Source organism: Sturnus vulgaris, chromosome 3 (genome assembly GCF_052056855.1).
Source record: "Sturnus vulgaris isolate bStuVul1 chromosome 3, bStuVul1.hap1, whole genome shotgun sequence".
In the NCBI taxonomy this organism is placed as follows: Eukaryota; Metazoa; Chordata; class Aves; order Passeriformes; family Sturnidae; genus Sturnus; species Sturnus vulgaris.
The window spans coordinates 109814802-109840906 of record NC_142245.1 but is presented as its reverse complement, the minus strand read 5'-3'; the positions used below and the strand labels follow the sequence as shown (position 1 = coordinate 109840906).

The window sequence follows — 26105 nt, the reverse complement described above, 5'->3', positions numbered from 1 at the left end:
ACGCCTCAGTACTGAGGCTGAGGAATACAGCTTTTCTTAGCACACTCCCCTGGGATCAGGAATTTCTCTGTCAACGGACACATATATCAATGAGAGATGAAAAGCAGCTTGTGGAATGAGTTTTAAACATGTATCACATATTTCATTGCTGCTGCTTATGTGCTACTCAGAAGGTCTTTTTAGAGTGTTTTCATCCCATACTTCATGGCTCCTCCATACTTAACAGGATTTCTTTTTTCCTGCACAGAAATCAAGGCAAGACATTTATTTAAGTTGCCCACACGCCTTTGTGAGCACCTCCTGAATACAAAAGTTTTGTTGAGTTTCCTGCTTATTTTCAGTGTGAGCACGTCTCAGCCTTTATCAAAGCAGAGTAACCCACAACGTGCAAAGCTGCAATGTCATCTTGTCTCCCTGGGATATTTCACTCGGGGACTGTGGCTCCTTCTGTGGATCCCTTTGTCACAACATGACTCCATGTTACAACCCTAAATTTTAAATGTCCAGAAGGGGAAGGCAAGTCTGCCTTTGGCCCCTTGCTGGTTTCTGGGGACTTGCAGTTCCATTGATGCCTGGGGTCTTCCAGATGTGCATAGAGCTCTCTCTTCCCCACTTTTCTTTTTTTTTCTTTCCTTTAGGCGGGTGGGGGGAAGTGGCAACACCCAAACCCACACATCTATAGATCATTTCAATTCAACCAGATGTGGAAATCTTTTTTCTTCTTTCTGTACACCCCTTCTTTTTTTCCTCTCTCTTTTCCTTTTTTTCCCCCTGCCTATCCTAAAGTGCTCTGTTATCCAGAGGTCTGCTATAATACACATAATAAAGTATAAACTCTTTCCTAACAAAGCTATGTATGACCAAAGAAAATGTGATGAATACAAATGTTAGGGTTATCTGGCACAGGTTTGTGCAGGAGTGGTGGTGACCTGTGTAATAAGTTATTTATTGAGTTACTTGAGGACAGTTAAAATAGATTATGCACCAGTTTGTTAGTGGTTCTTTAGTTAAAAGGTCACTACATGAACATAGCAAAGTTTTTTTTCTACAGAAATTCTAAATAAAATTCACTTTGGGAGTGAATTCATTCCCAGCTAAAATAATCTCTGGTGTGTGAGGCCGGAGATGTGCTGATCACATTTGTCTTATTTTGAGACCTCTTGAATTTCACAGAATCCCAGAATGGTTTAGGTTGAAAGGGGACTTAAAGATCACCTCATTCCAACTCCCGCTATGGGCAGGGACACCTTCCACTATACCAGGTTGATTAATTTGTCAAAGATGATCAGGAATGAGCAGAAGAGAAAAAGGGAAGGAAAGGAGATGTTTTTAAAAAACAGAGTGGAAAATATGACTGGCAAAGGGAAGAGCAAATACTTAAAAATTGTGGAGGAAAAGAAGAGGGAGAAATCCCAAGAGAGTACTGACTGCATGTGTATATGAAAGTAATTTCTTCAGATTTTGCAGCACCCAAATTGTACAAACCTTAGTTTAAATGGATTGAGAACATAATGCTGAAGACTAGAGCCTGTTAATTAAGCTGCTATTATGGAGTTTTTACAAGCCTACCCAAAATCATTCCCTATTTAAAGTGATTGATACTTTCTGAAGAGAGCAGTAGGCACCCATGGCAGCTCTAAGATGGAGCAGCACTTTCTCCCTGAGGAGAAGGCTCCCGCCTACCCCATGCTTTTAGCCTGAGTCATTACGGGGGAGAAAACCCAGACTTCAAAGTACCAAATTATGGGTCAACTAATTAATTTTTTTAAATTGCTGGAGAAGTTTCTTGAGAGTTAAATCCCATCAAGTTTCCCCTCATCTCCCAACCTGAATCCTTCTCTGTCTAGAGAGCTATGATTCCTCTGAATCCAGTTTGGATTTATTTAGTTTGGATATTGCATTGCCTGTGTGTCATGTTGGCACTGTGGTACCAATTAGATGGTGTGAACCCATGTACCCAGTACTGTGGAGAAAATACTATTAAAAGGCATGTTTTTTAGCAGTGGTAGCCTGATAGTTCAATCTCAAGATTCAGTGGCCTAATTTCTGCTTCCTAAAGAAATTAAACAGAATTGGAATTGGTTCTATAGCCCAAAGACTGATGGGACAATCTTTTCATGTCTGCAGAGCTGAACTCTTGTAAACTCCAGACAGATGGCTGTATTCATACTGCTCTGGGACAACACAGATTATCTCAAGCCTCTGGTGATTATTGGAAGGGTTGAAACCCAAACCCTACCAGTGGCCCTTCCTATTGTTAAAAGCATTAAAATATTCCCCCCAGTTATTGCTTGTGCCAGTGCCCCAGCACTGCTTATAGGGATGGAGGCAGATGTGGTTCTGGGTTGAAATCAGGGGGTCTGGGCCCCCCTTTCAGCTCTGCCAGAGGCTTTTCGTGTGACCTTGATCTGTAACTTAGGGTAAGCTTCATTCCATTTAACGTTGACTAATGGCAAGGGTGTCTAATTAAACCAGTCATGTGTGCTCCCTCTCTGATCAGAGAAGGAAGAGAAAGCAAATTCAGGAGGTGAATCATGCCGTTTTAAGGCGAGTGTCAGAGACAAATGAGATGAATTGCCCTCTGGAAGTAGCTATTTCTTTCCATTAACCGAAGAGGAAGTCTACATTAGAAGAGTTTAGACTAGATGCCTGATTTATGAATGGCTGAAGTTAAGTAAAATTAGTCCTGTCCTTAATCTCTGTGCATGCCTGTTTCTCTGTATGCTGAATGATAGAAATAACACCTTCTGCACCTTGCATTTGAAGGCACCATTGGACAAGGAGCATTCTTTGGGAAGAAATTAAACCTAGGAGCAAAAGTACCACCATTAGAGAAGCAAAGCCCTTGCTCTTGAAACATCTCAATAACAACATAAGCAGGACCACTGGGGGCATCCCAGTGCTTATTCCATTTTCCCCCTTCGTATTTTGACAACAAAACATCCCTAAATGAGTGTTCCAAATATATCCAGGGGCAGTTAGCCTGTTTTGGGTGAGTGCAGTAGGAGCACTGAGGAAGGCTGACCATGCAAGGGTGTTCCTGGCCAGCAGCCTTGGAGGTTTTCCTTGGACACCGATCTTCTCAACTGACAGGGACTAATTACTTTCTGGAAAATCTCCCAGAGGAATGAAAGCTAATGAATAACTATAACAGAGTTAAAGAAAAAAAAAATAAGGGGAGAAGAAAAGCTTACATTTTCTTAGCAAAAACCCACAATATAAATCAGACATGGAGTAATTGTCCCAGTTGATAAGTTGTATGTACATATGAGGCTTGCTTTTGAAAGGGAAAGTTTACCTCTTCAACTACCTTGGGTAGTTAAAGCAGAAAAAAAACAAAAAAAAGACAAAAAAGACCTTGTGTGGGTGTCCTGATAAGTGCTTATTTTGATCCAAATTGTAGATGTTACACATGTATGGGCACAGCTGTGCTCGATAAGGCTTTCACCAGCACAACCATGTCGAAAACACAACCCCCTCACAATGTTTCTGTGTTATTGGGGGTAGCTGAGATACCTGTAAATCCATTAAATCTAATAACAGGTCCTTAGAGACCACTTTGGGGCTTTTTTTGGGGGTGTGTTAAATTACTAAATCTTGTTATTAACGCTTTTATTTTATGATTTGCTGTTTCCAGGGCACAGACAGAAGCTTGATGACTCTAAACCTAGTTTGTTCTCTGAACGCCTCAGTGATTTAGGGCGCATTCCTCATCCCAGTATGAGAGTAGGGGTCCCGACCCAGAGCCCACGGCCCTCTCTGAACTCTGCACCAAGTCCTTTTAATCCACAAGGACAGAGTCAGATTACAGGTAAGAGACAGAACCATAGGTTTGACTTGCACAGGCATTGGTAGTAATTGCTTATGGATATTTGTGTCTCAGCTGTAGTCAGAGGCTGTTACAGAGTGGGGGATGTTCTCCAAGCAAAGCTAGGTGGGGAGTGGATTTTTCTATAGTGCTTGAAGCTGAAAATGTAATTTTTTTCTTTTTCTTTATTTTATTTTTTTAATATATTTTTGCCATAAATCTAAAATAGGCAATCCAGGTCATTTGAGCAGGGATCTGGTGAAATTCTGACTGCCACGTTGTTCTGCCTTCTCCATGTTGCAATAGTACCTTTAGTGTACGTCAAAATGAACATTTTTATTCAGCCTTGCTATTTTGCACTCATGTTAAGGGAAGCAGCCAGCACTTAATGGTCTTTTTATCAGAATAATAATACAATCTTCTCACATGGTGGTTTCCTTCCACCACCAGTGCTGACCATGGTTACAATAAACGAACTGGGTTATGGAGAAATCTCCAAAGGTTGCTCGTGAGGATTGTATGCAACATTTATGATTGCATGCTGAGAGACAGATTTCATTGTGCTGAGAGACATCATAAAGCACCCACCATGTGTCACAGATTAGAAGGCTGAAATAAGATGTTTAACTGCAGCTAAGCCAGAAGTTTGCAGCAAAACTGTGAAACCTACAAAATAAACCAACGTTGTTTTTCTAAAGTCAGAGCTGGTTAAATTTTTCAAAAGAGTTTCAAAACAACTTCTATCTAACTTTGGGCATTTCTAGATTCTAAATTTGTGCTGACATGTTTGTGTCTATCCAGGATGTAAAGAGGTGGTACCCCTGACCAATTGTTAGAGTTGTTGGGGAGCTTCACCTACATGCAAGTCTGTCAACAAAGCTCTTGGCTCAATTCCCTAGACCGATTTAATGCTCCCTTCTGCTGCTACAGTTCCATCCACAGCAGAGTCCTTTGCCAGCATTGTACACCAGCATTCCTCTCCTGGTAAAGCACTCCTAGTATAGACACAGTCTTTGAGTCAACCTAGGAAGATTTCTAGTTTCATGTTTCAAGTGGTTTTGACATGATACCAGCTGAAACTCAGCGGTTTTAACAAAGTGTTGTGGCTTTCTTCTTCTTTCTTTTCCTTCTTTTTTTAAGTTCAACCGGTTTATTAATTTGCAGTAAGAAAGAGAAGTAAGCGAGTTAATTTGAACCCAAAGCGCTCAAGGAATTGCAACAAAAAAATTGTTCCCATGAGCTGTGGCAAAATTCTCCCAGATCTAGAAGTCTAACTTTAACTAGTGGAAAATATTTATAAGATATTAAATATGTTGATTGTACCCATTACATGGTACCTGCTGCCCCCCAGCTTCCCAGAGCAGGTTTTTTTGGCTAGGCTTCGTGTTTTGTTCATTGGACATATGAAGTCAGGGCTCTTGTGCATATCATTTTCTGGGTAAGAACTGCTGAACTAAAACACAATATTTTTTTCTAACCAAGTCTTTGTCTGGCAGTGTTTGTAGACATAATTCCCAAGAAAGGAGGGGGAAAATCCAGGCTATAAGCAGTTTCTTTCCTTCTTCCTTGTACCTCCATAGTTTACCTACTGTGCAACACTATATCTAGGAGCGAAAGAGGGTGAAATTCTTCCTGACCCCATCTGGTGATCAGCTTATGCCCTGAAGCACAAGAACTGAGATCCCCTTGTAATTTTCTTCCTAACTAAGTGTAACCTCATATGCTGCTCTCCTTCACATAAATGCCTCCTGTAGAAAATGTTCTGCTGGCTTTGATTAATAGACTACTTCTCTGCCTCATTATGAGGCAGCAGCAGCATTTACAGATCTGGGAGATGAAAACTTCAGATGAGCTTTCAATAAGCCTGACTGGAAACAAAGCTGTGTGGCATTCCCTGCCTTCTCTGCAAATTTAAGGCAGCAGCTCAGAGCACCAGCTGAGATTTCATTGAGAGAAGGAAGGTGTGGTGCAGGGCAGAGGGAAGTGAGCTGAGCTGAGCTGAGGGATGCTGGCTGGATTTCCCATCTCTTGTGGATTATGTGCTTTTATTGTTGGATAAATTCAAGGTTATGGAATACATTAGAATGCCAAATTGCTCTCATTTCCCCCAAAATGTTGAGGAGTCTGTAGTGAATAAGTGGTGTGATACAGTATTTCTGATGTTGTTTCCCACCCTTGCTCTCCCCATCAGTTTAGCAAAGTCCAACAGCCAGCTTTCCATTTGCTCTCTGGTGGCCATTCCATTTAATTAGGTGATTGATGTATGTTACATGGGTGCAGACTCTGAGATTTGCATTGGCTTTCCACCAGGCTTTTGGGTGCTCTTTGGGACCTTGATTGTAATCTGTAAAGCTCAGCATGCTCTGATGTTCCACCGAAATGCTGGGATGCTTTTTTTGCAGGCAATCCCTGTTCTGGGATCATTCTTGTGGGATGAGTGGGTACTCTTTGCTACACAAGCCACCTCAAGGAGAGATGCAGGTGATGCCATGGACCAGGCACCCTTTGATCAGGTGTTGAGTGGGAATTTGCTGAACATCCCCCTGCTCAGTGTGGTGGTAGGGAGTGAGGTGTTTGGGCTGTCCTTCTACACCAGGTTCCTTGTTGTAGTGGAATAGTCAGGATGCCACTGGCTGCTTAACTTAAGCACTGCCTTGGGTATAAAGGGGAATAGACCCTTCTGTCTGAAAAACAGGATTTTTAAATTGCCTTAATTGGAATTAACCAAGCATTCCTTTAGAAATACCATGGTTTCATTATCTCTTTACCTAGTTATTATTTAGGGAAAATAATAAATTTCTAATAACTGGAACAGTAAATATGGTTTCCTACAGAAAATCCATATTATTGCTGGTAAGCACATAAATGTTTTGCTTCATTCCACTTGAGGTCTTGCATAACTATTGCATGATTAAATGGACATATTATTTAAAGCCTGGCTGATCCACACCTGAGTCTGAAAGAACTCAGCACTTTAGGGTTCACTCTTATATTTCTTTTCTCTGTCTAGGTTGTGTTTATTTTCCTGGAGTATAAGAGTACAGGTTGTACAAATCACAGCACAGTCCTTAACCTACCACAGGACTGGACTGTGGCAGGACAAGGCACAGAGTTGCCCTTATTCAACATGGCATTTTAACTAGGGTTCAGCAAAAGCTACATCGAAGGGTGATTAAAAAACAAATGGTCCAATAAGCAGCTGCCTTTGCTGAGGCAGTGCAGATCCAATTTGAACCCTGCTTGCTGCCCATAAATCAGGAATCCTGTCCATTCACATTTGGTCACTGGTATATTTGCTTTTTTATTTTTTCCCCTTTCCCTAACGGGCTCATGCAACTTGTTCATGTATCCGATTACATTCCCATTCAGACACTGAGCTGTTGCATCAGTGTTCCAGTATGAGACGAGGAAAACTTGTTTTTTTTAAGATGCAACTGGTAAGGATTAGCTTCTGTAGGCCAGGAAAAGCCACAGGTGTAATGGCAGGAATGTGGTGGGTGTGAGGACCCCTCGGCTGGGCTGTGGGGACAGCAAAGTGGGAGTTAAGTGAGGTTTCATGCTCCATCACCACTGTGGCACTGGCTGATCTATAGGCAACCTGTGACTTTCATCACTGAAATAACAGCCCTCAAAGGCAAGTCTTGTGAAACCTTGATTTTTTCCCCTTTCCTCTTCCCCTTCTCCATGCACTTCAGGGATGTTATGCTTCCATTCCATTCTCATCATTTTTTAAGCAGATTTAAAGTCTTCAGAGCTGACTTAACAGGAAGGTAGTGAGGGGATACATCTTCACTGTCAGACAGGGACTGATTTCAGGAACAGTGCAAACTGAATCTGCAGCCTGCTGTATTTTATACAACTTGATTGCATCCTCTGGTTGGCTGGCAAGTTGCCATTGTGAACCTCCATTTCAAAACTTGCACCCCTCTTATTATTCTTTTAACTTTATTTCCCTCTAACCCCCTTTTAAAACTTAGCTGCCCACTGGCATGATTTGTTGAGTTTATCTTTATTTTATTTTTCATTTCAAAAATGTGACTCTTGGAGAGGTGGGAAGAGAAGTGGTTTTTAGAGGTTTTTAGAAGTTTTAGAGGTTTTTCAGGCCGAAGTCTGGTCTCAATTACTTCTCTGTACGTTGGGGTGTAACTCTGCTGGATTTAACTTTGTTGATTGAATTGGTCAACTCAGATGAAGCCCTGGGCTTTTAAAGATGCCTAAGAAAGAGTTAGAGAAGAGAAGAAGGTTGTGTTTTGCTGTTGTTGTTTTGCTGAGGGGGTTGGTGTTACAACAATAGTTGGGTTACTCATGCAGAAAGTCATCTTGGCTTTGTTAAGATCAGAAGTGAGGATATTTGCTCTAAATGTTTACCAAAGATAGCTCCAGACAGCTTGTTTTTTACTATTGGCAGAAGCACTAATCCAACCAGCAGCAGCCAGAGCTAGAGCTGATGGCTGGGTTTAAATGAGAGTGTGATGCATGTTATGTCTGGGTATTATAGACAGTTCACCAAGGAGCTGCCAGCCTGTGATCGTGCTCTGATCATGTAATTCAGCTTGGAAAAGGGGGAATTGTTTTTTTCCTATAGAAAATCAGTGTGCTTCATAATCCAATGCCAAAGTAGTGGAAAAACTTGTTCTTCAGGGATATTTGCAGGTTTTTTCTTCTCTCCATTGACACTTCAGAACATGGAAGGTGTCCCTCTCCATTGCAGGGGGGTTGGAACTAGATGATCTTTAGGGTTCCTTCCAACCCAAACTGTTGTATGATCCTGTGATGATTTCTGTTGGAATAAAAGAAGTTGTGATACTGGAAAGCCAATGTCACTGGTGGAAGAATGGGTCACTAGATGGGCTTTTTTCATTCTTTCCTTTATAATTTTAGTTTTATGTGGTGCATCTAGTATTGGACTAATTTTTAACTACTCTTATTGTCCATTAAGCATCAATATCCACCGTCCATTTAATGCAGTCAGAGACAACAAAGGTCAAGAACCCTGCATATGTCCCATGACTATAAATGTGACAGCAAAACCTAAACACAAAACAATGTGCAATACTCAGTATTTCCTGCTTTGTGGAGGTTCACCTGGAAGTGCAAACAGGATGGAGCTGTTTGCACATTAGTTTAGGCCTCACCTCACTGATTTGTTTCAGCTGAGCTGTGCCCAGGCTGTCTCAGCATACCCATAATGTGCCCTGCTGGGAAGGAATACGCTGAGAGCCACACTTCCCCTCACACCCACGCAGGCGTAACAGAAATGTTTACAAAAGGAGGACTGCTCTTAGTAATCACTCCAAAGTTTTTGAGTGTAAATGCCAGTTCAGAGTGGCCCTCTGACTCTTTCACTGTTGTTGAATGCTCTGTTAGCCCTTCCCCATGGCTGCCATATGGGAATGTGGGTTGCTTTCTCCTGGGCAGGTAATTTTATTTTTATATTAATATTTTTCCTTGTTTTAGAGGGATTCCTTTAGGGAGGAATCCACATGCAGTCTGCCTCAGAGCTTCAAGGTTTCTCATCTGCTCTGGGCTTTTTGTGATGGGAAGATGTGCTGTGCCTGCGGAGCACGTGGTGCTTTGGGTGATGGTGCATAGTCCCTGGCTAGCAGGGAACCTGCAGACACATGGGAGCCCACCAGCCAGAGACAGTAGGGAAGTTGGCCCGTGGTGTAGGAGGCCAAGGAAAACCTCTCACAAATGACTTCATAGCTTCTTCCCCAATAGTATGTGTTAAATAATTATCCCATCCCTTCTGGGTCAGAGCAGAGAGGAGGTGACCTTAAGGACCTCATATTTGCCTCAGAGGCATCTGTGTGGATCTGCCCTGGAAAGGCTGGTGTGGCAGCTGGCACATCCCTGTGGTGCCCCCAGCACCCTCCTTCCCCCAGGAGGTTTGATGGTGTGTGGGACCAGAAGAGATGGTCTGGTGAGCCTCAGTGGCCAAAGTCACTGCTCCAGCACCATTGCAAGGACCATCTCCATGTGAACCAGAGGGTGCCACATGAGCTGTGTGTCCACCTCCAGGAGCTCTCTGGGGCAGCTCTGGGCTCTGCCTCGTGGCATTTTTCGCTGGGAATTGGGCAATGCTGCTGAGCAGTGACGTTTGCCCTGTGGGCTCATAGGTCACCTTTGACTTGGCAAGGCAGCAGTGTTTCACCACTCTCTTCTCTCAGGTCCATGCAAACCTTGGCCACCATCAGGCAGTGAGGGTTGGCTTTAGGGCATTTGCTCTGGGATCTGGTGAGACGTGTATTTTCACTTTCTGGTTTCCTAACGGGTCACAGATAGCTTGAGCCAGTCAGCCCCAGGGCAGTATGTCCCACCCTGCCTCGACCATGACCTCAGCCATGCCTTGGTGTGGAGGAATCACAGTAACCCTCTGGCCTGAAGTACTGTGACCTCCTCCAACACTGAGCTCTGATGAATCATCTAATGTTCAGTTTGGTTGAAGATTTTCTTCTTCATTATTTCCTATTCCCTGGGAAGACTGATGTATTCGAGGTATATGTTGAAAGAATATGTTTTGGGGTCAAGTGCTGGTCCATCCAGTCCCACATCCTGCTTCTGACAGTGCAGTATGAGACACAGTTTTGAAATACCACGTGAGCCTTCAAAAGACCACTTTTTGCTATTCATCATTCTTATGTTCACACAGACATTCACAGTTGCTGGATTAATGGTCTTAAGTGTAAAACCAAGTCTAGCATGGGTGTTCAAAGTGATGAGAGTGCCAGAGATGCTCAAGAAGTTCTTGTAGAATGAGGATCACACTACCAGGACTGCCATGACCCTCCAGAAAGGCACCTTTTTTTCTGAGCTTTCCACTATCTTAAACCAAAATGATGTAAAAACATCCTCTACTATGATTTTTTTTCCCAGCCTTTACCTGCTATGTTATTTCCTCCTAGCACTGGAGCTGATCTAAACCCAAAACTTTAGGGGCCCTGTTTTCAATTCAGAAGCAGAGATTGAAAAGGTCTTGGAGTTTGAAGGATCTTGGATTTGAGACTGTGCACCTAACACACCATTAATTTTAAGATTGTTTTTCCAGCAAGCCTAAGCTTTCTGTTCCCACTTGAAGATCATTTACCATTGACTGTATGGTGAATTATCGTAGTGGAATGAGGCAGAGAAATATGTCAATATCAGATGTAACAATGAGCAGTCAGTCAGATTTGAACCTGTGCCAATCTATACAACCCTGGCCTTGAAATTGTTAAAACAAAGAAGTTCATTACATTTAATGATCAAGTGTCCTTCAGATTTCTGAGAAGTTTATGTTAACCATTTATATTACTCAGCTCTAATATAAATGGCAAACTCCAGGAAAATCCTCTTAAAATTAAATTGGAAGGTTGTTTTTTTTATATATATATCTATATAGTTATTTTGCTTCAAGGAAGTATCTGCTTTCCAGACATTTCTTCAAACAAATCACGTCTGAAGAGAAATAATAAACAAGAAGTAGCTGAAACTACAAGGTTTTGCTGTGTGGAAGAGCAGGGAAAGGAGTTAAAAAAAAAAAAAAAAAGTTGAATTTCCTGAAAAAGAGCCTTTGCTTATGCCATGTGGCTGTCACATTGCTGTCTGCAAAGCAGGACTTTTGCACAGTGTTCTGATAGAGCAGGTTCTCCAAATTAAATAGACTTGATGTGCTTCCCTGAAAATACTGGACAGGATTTGAAGGGATGTGCTACAATTTCTGTGAGCTGGTTCAGAGACAGTTTTCTGTTTGTTGTGCAGTGCCCCAAACAAACTTTGGGGTTGTAAGTGCTTTGTTTTTGTAGATGTAAGGAAATAAAAATCATAATTTATGAGGTATTCAGTGGTATCTTTATCACCAGATATTAACTGAGAGCAAATGGTTTATAAATCCAAACATCAGTGTGTAAAACTAGGTCTCTTTCTACCAGTGCTTCAGGAAAAATTGAACTGTGTTTATCCTAAAAATCATTTCCTCTATAGTGAGCTGTTGCAAATACATCGAAAGGTATCATTAGCTTCCAATAGTTATCCCAAACCATTTGGTTTCCTATTTTGTAATTGAGGGTACTGTAAGTAATTGGGCCAGCATCCAAATGTGACATTTTTTTGATGGATGCTGATAAGATTAATGACATTTTTCTCCTTGGCTAGTATTTTCAGCACTGAAAACACTATTGTGTGATGTTTGAACTGGATAACAGCTTAACAAGCAAGCCAAGTGCTGACTGTAGAGTCTACCCACCTCTGAAGAAAATGGCCTTGGGTTGTGCCAGGGGAGATTTAGATTGGATCTTATGAAAATTTTCTTCACTGATAGGTTGCTCAGGCTTTGGAACAGGCTGCCCAGGGAGGTGGTGGAGTCACCATCCCTGGAAGTGTTTAAAGAGCTTGTAGCTGTGACACTTAGGGAAAAGGTTTAGCAGTGGACCTAGCAGTGCTGGGCTCAGTGGTCTTAGAGGTCTCTTCCAACTGTAATGATTCTATGATTCCATGATTCCATGAAGTCCACTTCCTAAGATCAGACCTGGGGCTCATCCTTGTCTGCTTCTCTTTCTGATTCCTTGAGGACTGGCAACTCTTAGTATAACATGTTGGAAGAGAGACACCAGGAATTTGCATCACAGCTTCTAGATATTTTGAAACTCTGCTCTCTGGTCTGTTCATTTCCCACAGAAATTGTTGTGGGGAGGAAAAAGCACAGACCAAGACCTGAAAGGGCTGAGAGTTGAGGACCAAGTTGTGTTTCATTGCATTCTAACTCCTCATGGTATACTGATGTGTGTATGTTCAGTAATCCCACTTCTTTCAATTAGGCTGTTGATACCCTAAAACTTTTCTTCCTTTTAAAAAAAAATTTCTCTTTTTTTTTTGTTTGTTTTTATTTTCCCCCTAGACCCCAGGCAGGCGCAGTCATCCCCGCCATGGTCCTATGACCAGTCTTACCCATCCTACTTGAGCCAGATGACTTCACCGTCCATTCACTCCACAACTCCCCTGTCCTCCACTCGGGGCACGGGACTTCCAGCCATTACCGATGTGCCCAGACGCCTCTCAGGTAAAGAATCTGTTTTGCCTAAAACAATTATGCAGAGAGGAACAGGACTGGCAGCGGCTGCCTCCGTGGCCTCAGACAAACCTTGGCAAGGAGAGCAAACCTCAGCACTGCTACCAGGGTTCCTGCATGGCAGGCAGGATTCAAAATCCCTTTTTTTTTCCAATGTGGAAGAGCTGCAATGTTGCTCGGAGCATGTCCCTCTCAAATAACTTTAGAATCATTTCAGATCAGATTAATTTTAAATTGTGAATCTGATTCTTTGAACAAATTATCTTTTCTTTTTCTTTTTTTTTCTTTTTTTTTTTTTTTTAATTTTATTTCCTCTACAAAGGGATGTTTGCTTGCATGCAATTAGGTACTGGCACAGGTTGCTCAGAAAAGCTGTGGTTTAAGGCCAGGTTGAATGGGGCTTGGAGCAACTTGGTCTAGTAGAAGGTGTCCCTGCACATAGCAGGGGGGTTGGAACAAGATGATCTTAAGGTCCTTCCAACCCAAACCATTCTGTGATTCTGTGTTTCAAAGTAAATATTATGCTCTCTATTTTTTGGTGCTTTACCTTTGTGGTGTGTGTGTTACTAGGCATCCTGACAGATAGATGCCTTTATTCCTTCAGTAGTTAAGGCTGAGGTTAATTCTCCTGCATTTCAATCCAGTAGCTCCAGAAAGACTGTTTCCTTAGTTAATATGTACTTAAGAGGCCTATCAGAAACAAGCTGAGTCACTTAAAGGTAAAGATTGGACAAATTGTGCTTTGGAATGATGCAGGAGAGAGGAAATACATTTAGGAACATAGACAAGACAGTAGCGAGGAACTGAGACTTTTTTTACCAAACAAATGCACATTTATGTATTGTGCAATTCACCTCTAATGGTCTCAGTGATAAAACCATCTGTGTAAGTAATCTGATTGCCCCAAAGTAAGAGAGAGCCTGTCATGGCACACAGTCACCTTGTACCTCTTGCCAAAAATGAGGAACCTTAGGGGAGGGAGGCTCAGTCTTAAAACTCCAACCTTGCAAGTGTGGAAATATTAGCAGTGTATGCCAAAAAAGCATGTGTAATGTAAAGAGAGCCTTTATGATTCATTAATGAAAACCAAAGAATCAGTCTTATTACATCTATTTTTGCATGTTTGCAAGATATTATTATAATCTTGGATGCTGCTGCCATACACCTGTTTGATTCCCAGCCAGGTGAATTTCTTGCTGTTGTGTTTTCCCCTTCCACCAAGCTCATAGCACTGTAAATGTTGATCACTGCACTGAGCTGCATCCCTGACGAGCTGAACTGCAGCCAGCAGGCGTGGAGGATTTGATTAGCGTAGACTCCTTGATTTCTTTCATCTTGGAGGAGGGAAGCTTTGTTTCTCAAACAAACAGCTGCAAACCCCTCTGCAGCCCTAGTGCACTCTGCCTTCACAGAGATGCCGAAGATCTCCATGTGGGCTGAGGGCTGGAGGGTTTTGGAGCAGGTTCCTGCGGGCTCTCCATGCAACGCCCTGACTCGGGTCAAAAAACTCGATCGGCTTGATGCTGAGGAAATGCTTTGTTTGGCCTGAAACAGGTTCCCTTTGAGTCAGAGCCTCCTGATGGTCTGTGCTGTCGAATGGGTTATTTTTGCAATCATGCCCGTGGCAATACCTGCAGGAGAGGCTCGGCTGGGACCTGGCAGCTGCACGCCGCATGCTTGCCCTGCAGCCCTTGCTTGTCTGTGTGCATTCAGACGTGAGTGCCTGGCATGTGGGCACAGGCAGAGAGTGACTAAAAGACCTGACTGTGTACGTTGTGTGGCCCTGGACTGAACTTTCCTGCCGTGCTCTATGGCCAGTTGCCTTCGCGCTTCTTGTCCTTCATCTTCCCAGGGCTCGAGCGATGCCTCTGCAGTGCCCTGACCTTTTCCCAGCGTGGGGATCTTACTTCCAGTTAGATTCAAGAGTGAAAAAGGGGACTCTGATCTTCCACAGGTTGTGTGCAGTGTTTGCTGACAGAAATAGAAATTCAGAATAGAAATGCTCTACTCAGAGCTAGAGAGAGGCATTCCTGGCTGAAGGACCCACTCGGATGCTCAGGATGCAAAGAGCCACATTGCAGAATCAGATGCAAACCTGACAGTGCCTCTTAAGGGTTTCACTGGCAGAGCCACAGCGAGGGAGAGCAGCATCCAACCCGTCCTATATCTAAAGAGAGAGAGAAATGCAAGTTTTAAATTGCCCTGTACAGCAAGCAGTTTATCCCTCACACTCAAAGAAATGCAAATCTCTACTCAGTTACTTAATGCATATTTAGGAAGAGAACAGAACTTTGAAAAGGGTAGAAAATTACTGCAAAGAAACACTAAAATCCTTAGAATACTTCAGGCATCTTTAAAGCATGAGGGAGAAATTAGAGTTTTATAAGGCCTTGAATAAAAAAGTCACTTTCCGATACAGTGGCAGAAATCTGATTATCGAGGCTGTTAAAAGTATACAAGGTCATTTTAATGAATGCCATATTTACTGCCTGTTGCTTAACATCATGCAGGAGGAAAAATGAATAAAACCTCCCCCTTAGGCCTTGGCTGTCACACCTACAGGCACAGAACTTCCTATCTGCCCTAATTTCACATCACCCAGCCTTTCCATGAGCCTACATGGCATTACCTGGACAACTGCTAAAGTTGTTCTCAGCCAGATGTTGAAAAAATTCCATCCAATAAGGCAGGAGTGGCTCTTGGTTTTATTGTCAGTGGCAGCCCTCAAGACCTACTTTTAATCATTTTCCTTTGACCAAAAACGCACTCATCCTATTTGCAAAGTGATGGTGTTCCTCCCCATCTTGGGATGGATATATGAGCCGGCAGTGTGCCCAGGTGGCCAAGAAGGCCAAAGGCACCTGGCCTGTACCAGCCATGGTGTGGCAGCAGGACCAGGACAGTGACCATCCCCTTGTGCTGGGCACTGGTGAGGCCACACCTTGAATCGTCTGCTCAGTTTTGGGACCCTCATAACAAGGAAGACATGGAGGGGCTGGAGCATGTCCAGAGAAGGGAATGGAGCTGGGGAAGGGTCAGGAGCACAGGATGATGAGGAGCAGGTGAGGAAGCTGGGGGGGCTGGAGAAAAGGAGGCTCAGGGGGGGACCTTGTGGCTCTGCACAACTCCCTGACAGGAGGGGACAGCCAGGGGGGAGTAGGGCTCTGCTCCCAGGGAACAAGTGACAGGATGAGAGGAAATGGCCTCAAGCTGCACCAGAGGAGGTTTAGATTGGATATTAGGGAAAAATTCTCCACTGAAATGGTCAGGCATTGGAACAGACTTCCCAAAGCAGTGGTGGAGTCACTATCCCTGGTAGAGTTCAAAAGGCACATGGATGTGGCCCTTAGGGACACAGTTTAATGTCGAGCATGGTGCTGCTGAGTTGGATCTGATGGTGTTTTCCAGCCTTAATGATTCCATGATTCTTGGTGATGACCTTGCCTGTGTTTGAACCCCAGATCAGGCTGAGCATCAGAAGAGGTTTGGGGCTGCAGGACAGGACGTGGCAGGGCACTGCCATAGCAGTACATGCAGTTCCTCAGCCCATGGGAGAGGAGAAAAGGGCAGCAGGCTGCAACCCCGAGGAGTTCCTCAGGCAGCTGCTGCAATGCAGCTGAACTGGTCGTGTCAGTGTCTGGGATGAGTTTTTGCACTAGTGGCAGGTTTGTATGCGTGCTGCAGGCACGTGCACGTGTGTGCTCATGGCAGCCAGACTATGTTCATCTTCTCCAAATGGGGTTAGTGCTCTGTTTGCACTGCTCTACAACTAATCAATGGTATATCCCAGGTATTTGGGCAGTACTCAACAGCATGAGCTGAAAAGCAAAGTAAAAAAAGATTATCTGGCATCACTCATGCAACTTTTGAACCAATGATCTTTCTGGTCCAGAATTTTCGCATTCATATCAAGAACAAATAAAGAAACAAGTTCATGAGGCCATGAAATTGCCTTACATTCATGTTCCAATCATAAAAAGAGCAGGATTCCCCATATTTTATTAAAACGTCTGTCTATTCAGACTTCCCCAGAAGACAGTGAAAGTTGGTGGCCCAGCAGATTAATATTCTTAATTAAATAATATTGTAGTGGAAGCCATGGGAATATAAGAAAAGGGTCATTTTAGAGAGAGTTTGCCTGAGGGATGTAGTCTTATTGCATGATTCATAGTGAATGCACTCAGTCTTTGTGTCCTATGCATAACCAAAGTGCATGTGGGATTGGGAGCATGGGTGACTATTATGTAATTAATGTATATGATTCATATAAATATACACATCACAGCCGTTTTACATAACACTTTGGGGCTGATCCAGCAAGCCCTCCCCACATGGAAGGTTCAGAGCAGGGAGTACAGGTCGGGTTGTTCTTGCAGTCACAAGAGGACTGGTCCCAGGCAGGTGAAGGAGGGGTGGGTATAGATGTCCCCAGGGCAGACATCCATTCCACCCTCAACTCCCTTTTGAGTCAGTGGGGACAAACTGGCATTTTCAGGATTTGCCCAGTCTGCAGGTGATTTGTGCTGATCCCTGGCAGTGCCTGGGAAGAGCCTGCTTGTCTCTGAAGTGAGCCTAGGTGAGTAGTTCAAGTACAGGCACGTATGATCTGATAGTCTGCCTTCGCTAAGGTGATTTAAGAGACAGTTTAACTGTCCCATAAACATATCCATATCACAGCCTAATTACAGTCTAGTCCTGGTTTAACCCTACCTCACCTGGACCTCGACCTTCTCCACTGTTGCAGGGTTTAAGCTTAATTTTAATTTTGCTGAGAATCCTGAGAAGGGGAAGGTGAGGAGGCTTTTTCTCCCCATACTTTTCCTGGACCTACTCACCCTTCTGCCTAAACACAAGTCTCTTGATTTTTGCTTCACCATTGAGAGGGACTTGCAGGGTCAAGATCTTCAGATGCTGGAGGACCTGTCTTGCAGGTGTACCACAAACACAGTGCTGACTGTGGAAGATCCTGTCTGTGTTTGACAGATCCACATGACAAATGAGAAAATTAAAACTGAATCTAAATAGCAGGACAAATTACGAAACCTACCTTTTCCAGGCCTGGGCTGGACCCTTTTTAGATATTTGTCAGCTGGGGATTTGCCACCATGCCCAGACATTGCTGTTCCACTAGCTGGAGTCCCCACAGGGTGCAGGGTGGACTTTGCCATCTTCATATTTACTGTGTCATTGAGTAAGGGCATGCTGAGATAGATGAGGGAGATGCTGGGATCAGGCCCTAAACAAAAGAAGTCTGCAGACCCATCCTTCTGAACTAAAATGTCCTGAAAGTGCTATCTTCACCAATAAATTGCACAGTGGTAAAGCTGGATTGTTAAATACCAGTACTGTTAAGCTGTCAGCAAGGCTGGTTTTGAGTGGGGTTGGCCAGCACGGTCGCAAACAGGTCCCAGCTGTGGTTTGGAAATGAGCAGAGTCCCGAACCTGCTCCTGTGGGCAGCTCAGAGTCAGCTTCCCCATTATGGAATCAGGATTTAGCATCACATCTGTGGCCAGACCATCCTGACTGGATTTAGAGCCAGAGAATGTGCCCTGACCCTGTTTGCTAGTTTGTGTATAGCCAAACTTTCCCATTAATTCGTCTCGCTCTGTAGATAAATCACCACAATGTTTTGGGCCATCCTGGACCCTCATCTCAAATTGAAATTTAAGAAGCCTTCCTGTTCTCCCAGGTCAGTGACGGCTGGCAAGTATAAATGCAATGCCAACCGTCCTCTAATCAGTTTTTTTACACAATTTACACAATTTAATCTTCATTCTTGTTAGTTTAAAAATCATAAAAAAACCACATGGAATGGAATGGAAGCAGCTCCAGCTGAATCTCTGGATTTAGTCTTTGTATGTCAATGAGAAAGAGACTGACTGTGATGAGTTTTTTTGTCTTGAGGTCCTGTACTGGTTGTCATCTTGGGTTTCTCACCCTGTGTGTGAATTACCTCGGATTTTGCTAGTGTCATGTACTCACATGAGTTTTGTAACTAGGATTTTTCCGTTTTGGGGGGAATTTGGTCTTTGAAATATCTTTTACAAATAAAGGTGGTTTCTTCTCCTAAGGAGCTCAGAAAACTTTACAGCAACTAAGTAGAAACTGTGGCCATGGAAGTAGCTATGCTTTCATCCCTTAATTCCTGCTAACTTGATTAAATATTGTGGGCAATAAGCACATTTCAGGATGGGACCTTTCATAAGGGAAGGCATTAGCACTGTGTCCAAAACACAATTCTTTTCTCCATGTGCTGTGGGAAGCAGAGAAACAGTTAATGCTGTGGCTATTGCCAGCATGGCCCTGGTGTGAGCAGCCCTGCGATGAATGAGCAGTTCACGCTTCAGCAATATTGTCTCAGGCTCTTGGCAAACCCAAGAAGCCAGCTCGGTTTCTGGTGTGCTTGCTATGCTGGGATGTTTTTCTTGGTGACTGTAACAATTTTCACTCTGTCTTCTTCTTCTTCTTCTTCTTTTTTTTTTTTTTTAATTAAATGGAAGGCAAAAGACTCAAGGTTGTCTCTGTCTCCATTTCTCCTTGCTAATGTTCTGTGCTTTCCCTGCAAGGTGAAACTGAGTCAAGGCAAAGTAAAGAACTTGGGGGAGCTCAGGTTTTCAGAAACAACCCGCTCATTTTGCTGCCTTCCCTAAACTTGTAACTCGCCTTCCTTTTTTTTTTTTTTCCTCATTATTTTTCAGTGGTTCTATTTATTTTGTTTACCGCAGGTTTTCCATTTTTAGTTTCCTGCCCACTTGGTGCCACCTGGGAATCTCAGCACCTTGGCACTCATCTGTGGGCTTTCAGTAGCAGCCTCTCCACTGGGCTGAATCTCTCATTGAGTAATTGTCCAGAAGATGCATTGCATGATCCCTACCTCAAATTTTGTAGCGTGGGTGGCCTCAAATTGGGCACCTATGCCCATATTTAGGTGGTAAAACAAGTGGGCTGATTTTGAGATGCTTGAATGTTACAATGTGTGTCTTTAAGCCGTTTTCATTTACTTAAAATGGCTGTTGGGAGAGGAAATAAACAGGAAAAATGAAGGCAGAGGGAAGGAGTTTATTCCTGAAATAAGAGATTTTAAAAAGTACAGAAAAGAAACAAGTGGAATGTTTTGAAATGGAATAAATTTGTTGCTGATACAGGCAGGAAATAGCACACTCAAATATATGTGGATGTATAGATATATTTTTATCTGAGCTTTTTTTGCAATGTGTTTTATATTTAGGACACATATCAAGATTTGCATCTGTTTCCAGAACTTGCTGCTAACAGTTAGTAATGATGCCAAAACATACTTTAGTTCCAGCTTGAGACCAAATGATATTCAGGGCTTTTTTTATTACTAATTTAGGGTCTGATATTAATTAAGGAAATTTTCCATAAGTGCCAGGCTTTTTCTGAAGAACTCATTAAAATTATATTAACTTAAACCGGAATCACAGTCTGAGCATGTTTTGTAATGATTATTCTTACTGACTCTGCTGGGTTTTGTAAACAGAATGCTAATTGTTAGTGGGGCAACTGGGCCCTCAGTTCCAGACTTCCAAAGGGACAGATTCTGAGCCACTACCTAGATGTGTGTTCCCAATAAAGTCAATAAGCCTCTAACAGGAAGGCTGTGGGATTGAGCTCTTTGTTTCATCCTTCTGCAAAGGCGTTTGATGATTTCTCCCTTCCCTTTGTGGAATTGCTGTTAATTTTCTACCTAGGATGGAGCCAGCGATGGCAGCTGAGGCAGGATCACATGTGTGCTGATGTGGAGAGGAAATGGATCTTCATGTGTGCAGCTCTCCAGTACACACAGGGTGGTCAGGTCCACTCCTCCCCTCACAGTTCCAGAAGGAAGCTGGGGAAAGACTTCTGGCAGGAGCATGGAGTGACAGTGCAAGGGGGGAATGGCTTTAAACTGAAAGAGTTCATTTAGATCAGTCGTGGAGAAATCATCACTGTGAGGATGGCAAAATACTGGCCCAGGCTGCCCAGAGAGGCAGTGGATGACCCATGTCTGGAAATATTCAAGGCCAGGTTGAATGGAACTCTGAGTAACCTGACCTAGTTGAAGATGCCACTGCTCATAGCAGGAGGGTTGGACTAGAAGACCTTTAAAAGGCCCTTTCCAACCCAAACCATTCTGTGATTCTGTGATGTTGCCCTTAAGTCTTTGTGGCCTTGTGCCTTTGTTGCATTGAATTGGGTTTGATGAATTGGCCAGTATTAATTTATTAATTGGTCCCATAAAATGTAGGAGAATTTGGTCCTCCTCAGACTGCAACTGTGGTAGAAGGTAAGGTAAAGGAGTATCATATGCTCTTCAGGAGCTGAATGGTTTAAATTCTGCAAATTTTACAGTAAAAAAATACCGTTCAAGAGGTAAAAACTGCTGCTGGTAGAAATAGCTGGAGCTGCCTTGGTTTTCATTGACATTTCCTCTCATTTCTGGCCACGGAGAATTTGACCACACTGAATTTGGTCAGCAAGGGAGTGTTAGATCCCAGCAGAGCTTCACAAACACCTTCTTGAAGTGGTTTTGTAATGGTTGTTGGCCCCATTTTACACAGGACCAAATCTCCTCCCCTCTTGATGGATGTTTTAGCAGAAAAGAACCTGGTGTCCTGCCAGCTTGGCTGTCAGATTTCAAAGAGCTTTGATACTGGTGATACTGGGCTGATACTGGTGACCAAAAAGGAAGGCAAGAGCCATGCAAGTAACTCAGGTTTTCTGTGGTTGTACAAAAGCAAACAAGAGAGGGAGATGGATGAGATAAAATGAGGGAGCTCACCTTCACGTGGCTCATGAAGGATGTTATTAAGGGAGAAGGAACTATTTCAGATCCATAAAGGGAGTGTATTTGGGGACACTAATCTGGAAATCTCTTAATATTTGCTTTCAGACTGACTCAAAAGAGAGTGAGGGAAGGGATCAAAAGCAGGAGATGCCTTCCTGAGCTCAGGACAGTTTCCCCATGTCCACAGGAGCAGTGTCCAGGTGCTGGAGTGGCCCCTCAGGGAGAGCCCAGCCCTGTACCCACGTGGTGCTTGATGGTGCTGCAGTGTCCAGGAGTTTTTGTGGAGTGTGAGGATTTTTAGCAATGGTGAAGCCTCATCTATGAGGCACAGGGAAGAATAATTTAACATAAGCAAATTGCCACGGATATATAAATTCATCAATTATTGTACAGTAAAGTCCATGTGAACATCTGCTTTGAACCCAGGTGTAAGATTTCCCTGAATTAGCTCTCATTTGAACTTGAGGGCAACTTTTGAGAAAAAAAGCAAGCCCAAACACTCAGTTCATTAAAAAAATTTCCAGGGAAGCAAAACCCACCACAACCTTTGGTTACAGATGCTAATTAATTTCACTTTGAAATTTGGGTCTTATTACCAGTCTGAATTTGTCTAACTTTAGTTTCCACTCACTTGAACTTGCTACAACTTTGCTATAACTTTGTCTGCCAGAACAGAGCACCGATTTTGATTTCTGAGGTTCTTGTGGGTTCCTGTGTTGGTGACAGGTAGAGAGAGGTGGGTAGGACAGGAGGTGGCTGTGGTGGGTCTCAGGGAGGTGGCAGAAGCCACAGGGAACTGGCTGGTGCGTGACAGAACTGGTTTGACTTGCAAGGAATCTGAAGGGGGACTGTGAAAAAATATTTTGGTCAATTCAGTTTGCTGTAGATTATAGTTGGATATCATCTATCAAATAACGGAAGTTCCCTTTCCAAACTCCTACCCTATCCACTGAAAAGGTGTTATTTTTGGTTGAATTACTAGTGGCACTCTATTTTTCCAACCCACCTGAAAAAATGCACTGGGAAAGCATTTTTCACTGAATTTGTGGGCTTCTGCAATTCCTTTAGGAATTTTTCTGCCTTTGTATTTGCCCAAGTGCAAAGTCCTAACAAAATGAATTTAATTTCTCACACACTATCCTAGATGGTGATAAAGGAATAAAGCAGTGGGATGCATGTTCTCTCTTAGTTTTCCTGCACTGTTTAATATTCCATTTTAAGAAACACAACTACAGTCACAGGGGCTTTTCCTCCCAGGTTTAGTTTGCGTTTCCAGTGTCAAAAGCAAAGCTCAGAGCTGAGGCTGTGGCCCTGTTGGGGAACAGACACCCAGCCAGAGCAGCCTCTTTGCTCTCCACAATCCTAATTATTCCACAAGCAAATTTGCAAATAGACAGTTGAAACTGTGTTAATCTCTTGAGATTACTTGGACCAGGCAAAGTTTTCGTTGTGTGAAGAAGTTTAGTTTTGTCGAAAGAGGTATCATAGACTTAATGCAGGGGATTTTGTGGTGGTTTAAAGGTGCATTTGTAGGAGGAGAGGAGTCAGTGTGCTGTGTGCTCAGCTCTGTCTGAGCCACATCATCTTCAAACTTCCCAGTCCTTATTCCCAAAGGCCTCTCTAATCATACGTTTGATCTTTTATCCTGTGGTAGCCAGGAGTGTTAGCTGTAATATGTTTCTTTGTAATTTGGGAGTGCTGGGATAGCAGCTAGAAGAAGCCTCCTTGGACTTGTGTGAGAAAGAGAAGCAACTATGCTGAGAAAGGGGAGCACCAGCCTGAAGGATTTAAACCAAGGATCAATTCTGAAAGCAAAATGGAAAGCTAGGGCATCTCATGGCAATCTTTCCATCTTTTAACATCACAAATCTCTGGCAGTGAGCAGTGAAACGTGGTGTGCTTGAGTTAGAAGCAATACCCACAAAGCCTCTTTCATTTAGCTGAGATGAAAAGCCCCTACACAAGCTCCAGTGATGCCACATGTGTGGTTTTCACTCACTATTTTTAATGTTTAACTGGGCTATCACTGTCTGATCCATAGGCATCACTGCTTTTTAATGCCCTTTCCCATTAAACAGATACTGGTTAGAACTGGCAGAATATTATGAAGCCAGCAGTTAAAGGTATGTCCATCTTGGTTAAGTTTATTAATTAGGCTGCACAATGGGCTTGTTTGGAAAACCAGTTTGAAGCACAGGTACAGGACCAAATCTATGAGGCACATCATTTTTATTGGATAGAAGTCTGTAAAAACACAGCTTGCCATATTTAATTTTACTCTGAAATGATGTTTTGTGTTGTGTTGAAAGCTGAACGTGGGATTGAAATATTTCCACAAACTGGAGATCAGTCCCCTTGTCAAGGCATCAGCTGAGGTTTTGGCTTTAGCTGGAGCATCCAGGTTTGGCTCCTGCAAGCAGTGCAGTTCAGTGATCAAGGTAATAGTTGTATTTGGGAATAGCTAATGGACCTCTGCTGGAATCACCGCTGGCTGCTGAGAGTGTTTATATTGTGATGGTGTCTGGAGGTCTCATCCCCCTTGTGCTAAGGTCTATACAATGAAAGAGGAGGAGGAAAAAAGGGAAAACAGCCTGTCCCCTATGAATTTGCACTCTTAGGTACAGTACAGATGGTTACAAGATGTGCAGCGCAGTACAAGAGGGAATCATAACATGAAGGGAACCAGCGAGGTGATGGCAGTGGCTACAGCCTTACTAGATCCAGGTAGTAAATGGGGTCAGAAGGGAGTGCAAAATGAAATTGAAGGAGGGTTCTGAGGTAGCTCTTCACCTCCTTCCATGCTTCAGAACAAGTAGGAAAGAAAGGATAAAGCTGCTTGTCACAGTTTGTAATAAGAAGCAAACAGTGTTGCTCAGGTTAGGCCAAGGGACCATCCATCACCTTCTCAGCTTGGCCAAAAGTAGGCACTCAGTTTCCCTGGAGTTCAAATTCAGAATGTACATATATATATATATGTGTGTGTATATAATATAATAAAATAATAATAGATGTTAATAGCTGTTGACACAGCTCTGTGAATCTCCTTACCCTTATGTAGATGGGAATAACCCCAGAGGAGCTGCTTGATCAATTATATTTCCTATAGGTCTGTAGTGTCACAGTTTTATAGGACTGAGAGAGATCTTGGAAGATCATATGATCTGTGCTCCTGTTTGGAGAAATAGGATCAAACATCTGCAGATTATTCCTGTTGAGTGGAGCCAACTAGTTATGTGTGTTGTCACCACTGAAAACAAAAATAAAACTGTGTCCCAAAGAAGAAATCCCAGCCAAAAAAATTAATTACAGTAGAAATAGCTAATCTGAGTGCAGTTAGAAGACTAGAGCTGGATAGGGTTTGTCAGCCTTGAAAGTATAGGGACCTCTATGAAAAAGATAATAAACATTTAGATACCCTCAAGGGTGCAATTTGCAAGGCCTGGGATCCAGTCTAGGGACTGACCACCGAAAAATAGACTTTCTGCAAAGGTAACTGGCTGGCCAAATAGGAAGGGAAGCAAGTGCCTCAAAAACACCAGGAGGGCTGCTGACCTGAAATCTCTGCAACATAAGACCAGGATGAAATGGCTCATTGGAAGAGGCATCTCACAGCAGCTGCTCGGAGGAAGTCCCCGGGAACTGTGATGTGGATGCTGGCATGGCCGGAGGAGCCACACAGGAATCCTGGCAATGGGAAAAAGGCACCTCTCTTTCCCCTTTCTTCCCTCTTCCTCTCTCAAATATCTCCCTCCAAAGGGATTTTTTGTTTGTTTTCGTTTTCATTTTGATTCCTGCTAAAAGCCAGCCCGTGTTGTTTTCTTTTTTATGGATGAAGAGGAGCACAGGGAGGATCTAAGCAGCACTGGAGCCGAATTGGGAGCCACTGTATTAGATTCCAAAATTAGATAGGAAGCTGGGTTTAAGGGTAGTCCAAACCCAACCAGCTCCTCGTTTGGCCTGGCCCACGTAGGTGGGCCAGACTGGTTTGGAGCTGTTTTTTGGACAGGCTGCTTGCCCATTCCAGCCGCAATGGGGCTGGAGCTGGCGCCTGGTGCTCAGCCGGGCCAGCTCCTGCTCTCAGTGGCCTGCACTGCAGATGCACTGGAGGTTTGGTTTTAAGCAATTCTGCTGCTGCTCTCTCAAGCACATGAAAACAACTGAAGGTGCTAATTCAGGCTGACTTTGTATGCATCTTTTTTATCTCAGAAATCGTGATTGCATATGGACGTTTATTTCAAGTCAAATTCTCTTTGCTCTGTCTGACTTTCACTTTTTCTATGTCTTCACCCATTGAAGAGCTTATAAAAAATGTCTGTTGGGTTTTACCTTTAGAATTTGTAACTTTACAACATTTTCCAACAAAGGATTTCATAGTATTTTCTAAACTGTACTACTAACTTTTATCACTTGTCTAATATAAGTATTGGAATATACATTGTATAGTAAGCAAAATTTACATGGG

At 43.1% G+C, this 26105-nt stretch overlaps 1 protein-coding gene across 5 annotated transcripts in view; it reads left to right on the top strand.

Moving 5' to 3' along the window:
• The window catches only part of RUNX2 (RUNX family transcription factor 2), a 157064-nt gene that overhangs the window by 50760 nt on the left and 80199 nt on the right, over window positions 1–26105 (top strand). For 2 of the 5 annotated variants that reach the window (XM_088162513.1, XM_014872922.2), the window contains exons 4-5: window positions 3638–3811; window positions 12684–12845. In XM_088162513.1, the coding sequence (XP_088018639.1) occupies window positions 3638–3811; window positions 12684–12845 (336 nt within the window). The remainder of the gene's footprint in view (window positions 1–3637; window positions 3812–12683; window positions 12846–26105) is intronic. The other 3 variants (XM_088162515.1, XM_088162516.1, XM_088162514.1) reach the window with 2 other exon arrangements.